Below are 8,108 nucleotides of genomic sequence, written 5' to 3' on the forward strand. Positions count from 1 at the left end.
AATAGACAGAAACAAACACTTGGATAGTGTGAATACTGTCAACAAACTATCTGTTGATAAGCAACTGCTTGCTAAGGTTACGATTAGGTTTAGAATAAGGGTAAGGGTTAAGTTTAGCGCTAGGGTTAGTAGAAATGTTACTGATAGATTGTAGAGCTGGATTGTAGAGCATCTACAGACAGACTAGCCAAATAAAGTCTTTCCAATGACATTTTTTACTTTATTTAACTAGGCAAGTCAGTTAAGAACAAATCCTTATTTTTCAAGCACGGCCTAGGAACACGGCCTAGGAACACGGCCTTGTTCAGGGGCAGAACAACAGATTTGTACCTCTGTGTCAGCTCGGGGATTTGAACTTGCAACTTTTTGGTTACAAGTCCAACACTCTAACCACTAGGCTGCACATAGATGCATGCAACAAGGCAAACCTGATTGTAACTAGACTATAAAAAATTTTTAGAGAATGTAGGTAAAAACAGCACAACTGTGATCTTAAAAGTAAAAAGCTTAAATCCAGAAGCCCAAAATCCATTGATTTTATCCTCACCAATGCTGCAGTCCATCGACATTTCTGTTGTTTAGCTCTGTGTCGGTTGCTCTAGTCTTGGTCTAGTCCTCAGTCTCTGTGACTGAATAACTTGTGGATCTAAGATATGTTTCTTGCTATAGAGCTCTGACACTGGAGGTCAGCAGTGCCGTTTTTATACCAAACTCTAAAGAGAAAGTTGGAATAGTGGGGTGTGGTGTTCCCTTGGAAGACAAGACATTTTCATCTCTCAAGGAGGTCATTTGCAACACACTTCCCCCCTCCCCTGGCCTAATCACCTTAACCATGTGACACACATACAAAATTAACACTTACCCCACCCTCTCCTCAACACAATCATTGCATCATTAATGTTTTTTTATTTCAGGTACTGTCCATACGTTTACAGCTCATTGACTTAATGGAGGAGACAATAAAACAGATTAAAACAGCTAACAGGTGTGAATGGTGCCTTCTTGTTTCGAGACCATGTAATCTTGATTTTATCATTTTGTGTGTAGCGCATGTACAGTATGCAAAGTATGGTTTGAAATATATTTCATTGAAAACAAATGAAAATCAGTTGTGTAAACTAACGAAGTTGAAATACTTTGTTACTGTACTTAAGTCGTTTTTTGCTGTATCTGTACTTTACTATTTATGTCGACTTTTACTTTACTTTCCTACATAAAAAACACGTTACTCGCAACAAAATCAAATCAATCTGAAACTGGAAGAAAAAAACGAATAATGTTGAAAAAAAGATGCAAGCAACATCGGCGAGTCGGCACACTAATGGGTGAACTTGTTTTGCTAGGCAGCAGGCGACGACATGCAGAGTTGATCCAATCCTCATCAGTTTGGCAAATCCAAGGGTCCTAAAAGTGTAAACCCTACCCACCGGGAGCCTGTCACTTGCAAAACAGCCATCAACGCACAATCATGTCTGACATGGCTCTAGCACTACCTCCTGGTGAGGACGAACACCCTTGACTGTATCTACAACAAATGTTTTCTCAGCAGCACTTTGTCCAAGCGTGTCCGACATCGCTCTACCACCACCTCCTGATGAGAACGAACACCCTTGGCTGTATCTGCAATAAATGTTGTTTTAGTTTATCGGAATGAAGGATTCATCCTACCGGATAACATGTATGTTATGTTTACCAACATTTTAGGAAATACTAGCGTTGAACTCGCCGTCGAACCTACAAAACACATTGAGCTAAGTCTACTGTTAGTTAATTTTTTATATATATATTTTTTAAAGTCTACTGTTAGCTTGCTAGCTAGCTAGAATAACGTGTGCATACTAATCCACATTGGCTAATGCAACAAGCAGTGTTAGTTGATGCTAACTAATCCTATACCTATACCTAAATAGATCACTAGTTAGTTAGTAGCTACCTACTTTAGCTGGCTAAAATGTGACCAGATTCGAAAGCTTTGCTAGCTAACGCAATCTAACTACACTGACATGCGCTAACTTGTTAACAAGCTAGCTAACTGGTAGTTTCCGAATCTGGGCACATTTTTAACAGTTAACATTAGTCTAGCCAAATACATTTTCTCTAAACACCTGATCAAGTTAGCTAGCTAACTAATATTAGCTTTTGAATGTTAGCTAACACCCAGTTAGCTGGCCATTTTATTCCTTGTGTTAGTTGATAAAGTTGTTCTTACTTTGCTAAATCAATTAACATCGTTTTTTCTCATTGTAATATTAAATGGTGGTCACAAACTCTCACTTAACTGTTTATAGCTTTAAAATTAGGCTCCTAAACCTTAAGTGTTCAGTGATGGTAGTTATCTAGCTAAGTAATTGTCTCTCTTTTTTCCTTTTCTTATTTCAGAGAAAGCATGTATACAATCTTAAGAAGTATAGAGAACTGACTGCAAACACACTGAAGAGAGAACATGCCCCTAAGACTCCTTCCACCATCAAGCAGAGCACATTACTGAAGACAGTGTCACAAGAATCCATCGACAAAGCTGTGGTGAAGTATGTGGTCCAAGGGCTCCAACCATTCGATGTTGTAGAACACGAACCATAAAGAGAGTTTGTCCATTATCTGCAGCCTAACTCAAATATCTTATCAAGGCCCCCACTGCGCTTCAGGATTGAAGCCTCCAAGGAAATGAAGAAGAAGGTGACTGAGGGCATGAGAGGAGTTGACCAAATCGCCACCACCAACTGCTGGTCTGCAAGAAGCCAGAGTTTCTTTGGTGTTGCAGCCCACACGATAGACCCTGACAGTCTCAACACATGCTCTGCAGCCCTGGCCTGTAAACGGTTGAGAGGATTTCATACCTTTGATGTGTTGGCAGGTGCCCTAAATGACATCTATTTTGAGTTTGAAATCTGAGTTAAGATTGTGAGAACAACAGACAACGGCTCTAACTTCTTGAAAGCTTTCCCAGTTTTTGGAGAAAATGAAAACAACGAGGCAGTGTGTGGTGAAGCAGCTCAGCCAGGACAGGAAGATGGTGAAGAGGAAGAAGTGGAGTTTGTTGATGTGGCAATGATCCTGAATGAAGATGATGGTTTTGAGTACCAGCTGCCGAAGCACCAGCTCTGTGCTTGCCACCTACTCAACTTAGTGTCTACAGTCCATGCCCTGAAAGCAACATCCAGTGAGGCTTACAAAAAAGTGTCCCGTTCAACATTTGGCAAGTGCCAGCACTTTGGAACAAATGCGGAAGATCCACACCTGCAGCCGAAAAGGTTGAAGATGCTAGCGACCTCCAGCTGCTGCGCCTAAATGCTACAAGGTGGAACTCCTGGTTCATGACTGTAGAAAGACTCCTGAGGATCGTCAAAGACAAAGGAGAGGCGGCCGTCAGTATACTCTGCAAAGACTTCGAGGTTCCAATGTAAGTAAGGATTATGTATTATTTTTGTCATAATTTAAGATCTTGAATGTTGTTTAAATCTGTTGGTGTTTCCTGACCCTTTGCTTGGGGACTAATAACTGTTTCACATGTTGTAGCCATACACCACCATCGATCCATTTAGTCAACTACTCATCCAGCCATTGATTACTGTCGTTAAATCAGGTGAAATGGTTAGTGGTCCTGTTTGTATAGGGTTAGGAAACACAGTATTATTATATGTGTATTTTTTCATAGGTTCAATCCAGCTGAACTCGCCTTCCTCACAGAGTATACTGCCACCATGAGCCCAGTCGCAAAGGCCATCAACATCCTGCAGGCTGAAACCAATGTCCAGATGGGGTGGCTTCTTCCAACTATCAACCTGCTGATCACAAAACTTGACCGACTCAAGTTGTCCCTGAAGTACTGTAAGCCTCTGGTGAATGCACTAGAACTGGGACAGAAGAAGCGCTTCGGCCACATGTTTCATGACCCTGAGCTGATACCAGCTGCAATCCTTCTCCCCAAATTCAAAACAACGTGGACAAAGGATGACGCCACCATTAGAATGGGTAAGACAACGTGGTTAATTAACAGTATTTTATTATTCATAAACAACTGTGTATAGTGTACAATGACTCTTCATAGATTTGAGAACCACCCATTTAAACTAAATTCCTGACTTTGTGGTTCAGTCCAATGGGTAGCCTATTTAGCCCTGTTGCCTGGTTTATATAGATGGGGATGGATTAATGTAGGCTCATAACAGCATGATTTCCGTTGTCATCTTCCTTGTATTTCAGGAATGGACTACATAAAGGACCACCTGGAAGAACCCTTGCTGCAGCTAGGTTATGGCACCAGTTCATCAGATGAGGACGACTTCTCTGCCATGAAAACATCTCAAGCATAAGAAAGCTCCAAACAGCTGGACGGATACCTGGCCTGTTCAGCTGATCATATGGAGTTGCTCAAGTCCTTCCCGGCAGTCTGTAAGCTGTCTCTGAGGTTAAACGCACCCTTACCTGTATCAGCTGCCTGTGAAAGGCTGTTCGGCATTGCATGACTTGTTTTCAGCCCCAGGAGATCAAGGTTGGATTCCAGAAACTTTGAAAACAATATTTTACTGAAGATGAACCGTAAATTCTTCAAGTAATGACAGCTTAACACTAGCAAGCCCACGGACACGGATGCCTTATGCGTTTTGTTAATTTATGTTTAAAATTCACAAGTTATAGGTGTCCTTGTTAAAGGCATGACCTGACACACTGATTTCTAATACAGTTCCATCAGTGGTGATGTCCTCATATTCCTACAGTGAGGTTGTGTGTATTTTGGATGAGCTAAACATTTTATTTTTATGTATAGGGTTCTATTATAGGATGTTTTTTTGTAAAGCAAAGTGTCAGTGATTGTAAGTGCTTATGTGTACTGGCTATATTCCTTCATTATTAAGGCATAATTCTATTTTGTCTGTAAGAGATGTATTTTGAAGTGTTTCCTATTTGAGAATCCACTTTCCTTTTTTTTAAATCTGAGCTCTGGCATCCATAAGTAAAACTGTTACCTTTAGAAAAGCTCAAAATGAATAAAAGGTCTGTCTTTTTTGCTTTTTGTGTTTCCGGCTCTAACGTTTCATACTTTTGATACTTAAGTACATCCACCACTGCTTAATATAAGGAATTAAATGTATAACATTTTTACTTTTACAAAAGTATGATGATTGAGTACTTTTTACTCCACTGTACTTAAGTACATTTAAAACCAGATACGTTTAGACTTTTACTCAAGTAGTATTTTACTTGGTGACTTTTACTTGAGTAAATGTTCTATTAAGATATGTTTACTCAATTGTCATACTTGAGTAAAATTTGTTTTTCTACGACTGAAAATGAGGATCAATATCTGTGTGTTCCAGAATCTGAATGAATTCACAATCAGAATACATTTTTAAATGCCCAGCACTGTGGCATTGTTGTTTAACTAGCTAACGTTAGCTGGCTGGCTCGTTAGCTAATATTATGTGACGTGTGTACAACACCCTTTGAATATGGCCGGTGTCAGTAAACGTCTGCAAAAAAATGTAATGAAATTGTTGCCAGCAGAGCCGGTTAGGCTGTGTTCATGTTATCCATAGGTAAACAAATAATCGCCAGAGCGTCAAGTGTGTGCTCCGAGAGTGAAACTAGATGGGTGTGAACGACGCTGAATGGGTGTAGACAAAGACATTCAAGGCCAATTTCTCAAAAGTGAGTTTGCAAGTTGATCAACTTTCAATGCAGAATCACTTACCCATTGTTCCTCAAATGTAGTGTATGATATACCATTTTGTAGCTCTTCTTTTAACCCATGTAAAAAACACAATTTCAAATTTTGCTACATAAAGACCGAATCCAGGTGGTGAGTCACATAGGCACAATGGTAAATAAGTCAGTCATAAACAACATTTATAAAACACATTCAGGAATTGAGATAATTTAAAAAAAGTTTTACTGAATCTCACACAAGTAGTACAATTGTTATTAATTCAAACTATAGTAATTGTGACATAAAAAGAGGGCAAACTTGTTTTATGTGGCTATTTAGTTATTTATTGGAACAGAAAAATGGCAGAAATTGATTTGGTAAATGCACAGATACATGTGCATATGTATACTTTATATTTACTCACCTCACTTGTATGTAGAATTCATTAGATTAAAGTTGAACAAGATTCCAAAATCATATGAACTTGTAAACCTTTTTGATGCATTTCCAGTAGCCAGATGACATCAATTGAAGATAGTTATCACCTCACAAGAGTTGTAATGCGACCTGGATTTGAACCCTATTGATTAGAGACCCTATCAATCACATTTTATTGACAGCTATTATCGATCACATGTTGCATTGTGTGTGCCAGAAATGGGGGCCATTTGAGGTGTTGTAAAGCCTAGTAGTGTATTCTTTATGTTTTGGAAGTACCCTTAATACTTAAACCATTAAACACACCTATAATATCACTAGGTATCACTCGGTTCTTATCGCAGTGTTTAGGCTCTTGCTACAACAAAAGCGGTATCGGCTGCGAATCGCCCCCGTAGCGACAAACCTACCAATTCTACTTGTAGAATAGGCGCCAACAACTTGACTTTGAGCCAATCAGAGAGCACGAACCCAGACGTGGGGGAGCCAACACAAAAAGTAAAAAAATAGGGCATTTTCTACATCAATGGATGAGCCAGTCACACTTCATATGCAATGTAGGCTATGGGATGGTAGCTTTTTGCCAGTTGTGTAAAGTATTTAAGTAAAAATATTTGAAAATACTGCTTAAGTAGTTTTTGGGGCTATGTGTACTTTACTATTTATATTTTTGACAACTTTTACTTCACTACATTCCTAAAGACAATAATGTACTTTCTACGCCATACATTTTCCCTGACATCCAAAAGTACTCGTTATATTTTAAATCCTTTACAGGACACGAAAATGGTCTAATTCACACACTTATCAAGAGAACATTCCTGGTCAACCCTACTGCCCCTGAATAGGTGGACTCACTCAACACATGCAGTAAATGATGTCTGAGTGTTGGAGCGTGCCCCATAGCGATCCGTAAATGTAAACAAAAAAATAAATGGTGCTGTATGTTTTGCTGAATGTAAAGAATTTTAAATGATTTTTTACTTTTGATACTTAATTATATTTTAGCAATTACATTTGCGTTTGATACTTAAGTATATTTAAAACCAAATACTTTTAGACATTTACTCAAGTAGTATTTTACTGGGTGAATTTCACTTTTACGTGAGTCATTTTCTATTAAGGTATCTTTGCTTTTACTCTAGTATGACAATTGAGTACTTTTACCACCACTGCTTTTTGCCTAATTACTTTTAAATTTTTTAGTATTCTATCAAAAAAAGGTAATGTTTGACTCTCAGAAAAACATATTGGTCAAGCTCAGGAAATTTGGAGCCTAAATTAGCCGTAGCTCTGTGAATGGGCAAGATTGAGCTAGCATAATGGTGAACACTAAAACATCGTTTTAATTTCTCTATCAAACATATTTTAACATTTTTAAATGTTGTTAATTTTATCTATACTTTAGCCAAGCAGGGTGGAAATGAATGAGTGGGACATACAAACAACATGAAACATGGTCAAATAGATAAAACTGAGGGTTTGTATTTATTTAGCTTTGCACCATTGTTTTCACACCAAATAAATTATGACACTTCCTGAATGTGGTGTCATTTTAGGAAGGGGTTGTTTTCTTAAATGGAGAACAACAAACTAACAGGGTGGGAAGTGATATCAGGGACACACAGAATCTTAAATCAAATAATAATAATAAATACAATAATCATGAAAAAACTTTATTGAATATAACTAGGACTATAAAATAATGAAGATTGTAAATATTTTATGGATTATATTTCTTGTGGAAGTTGACACAGACACAATGCACACAACACTCCCACTATGGACATTCCCCCCCACCCCCTCAACAGTCTTTACTCTGCCTCCACCCCAAAGGACATTTATTCATTCACCACTGCCACAGTTGTTATGTATATAGTGTTATTTCTATTGCTGTTTTTTATTACAATTTTCATTATTTTAGTCCACTTAGAGATCGAAGCCTAAGATTATCACTGTACCCTACAATCACACCTGCAACCATGTGCATGTGACTATTAAACACTCTGAAACTGAATCTGAA

The 8,108-nt window shown here is 38.3% G+C and overlaps 1 protein-coding gene across 3 annotated transcripts; it reads left to right on the forward strand.

Annotated features, from left to right (window-relative positions):
• The first annotated feature begins 1,427 nt into the window (after positions 1–1,427).
• On the forward strand, positions 1,428–5,018 carry LOC106605357 (uncharacterized). 3 transcript variants are annotated; one of them, XM_014200878.2, is made up of 5 exons: positions 1,428–1,762; positions 2,380–2,528; positions 2,628–3,400; positions 3,656–3,972; positions 4,204–5,018. In XM_014200878.2, exons 3-5 carry the CDS (start codon positions 3,315–3,317, stop codon positions 4,311–4,313), a joined length of 513 nt encoding a protein of 170 aa, XP_014056353.1. In that variant the 5' UTR covers positions 1,428–1,762; positions 2,380–2,528; positions 2,628–3,314; the 3' UTR covers positions 4,314–5,018. The 3 variants fall into 3 exon arrangements, with proteins under 3 accessions (XP_014056353.1, XP_045574423.1, XP_014056354.1); XM_045718467.1 differs by having other exon boundaries at positions 1,428–1,678; XM_014200879.2 differs by having other exon boundaries at positions 1,428–1,678; positions 2,380–3,400.
• The last annotated feature ends 3,090 nt before the right edge of the window (positions 5,019–8,108 follow it).

Source organism: Salmo salar, chromosome ssa05 (assembly GCF_905237065.1).
Source record: "Salmo salar chromosome ssa05, Ssal_v3.1, whole genome shotgun sequence".
NCBI lineage: Eukaryota > Metazoa > Chordata > Actinopteri > Salmoniformes > Salmonidae > Salmo > Salmo salar.

Coding starts and splice junctions, on each gene's coding strand:
- LOC106605357 (XM_014200878.2), top strand. CDS start 3,315: ATGACTGTAGAAAGACTCCTGAGGATCGTCAAAGACAAAGGAGAGGCG. Junction 3,401..3,655: donor AAAGACTTCGAGGTTCCAAT/GTAAGTAAGGAT, acceptor ATTTTTTCATAG/GTTCAATCCAGCTGAACTCG. Junction 3,973..4,203: donor TGACGCCACCATTAGAATGG/GTAAGACAACGT, acceptor CTTGTATTTCAG/GAATGGACTACATAAAGGAC.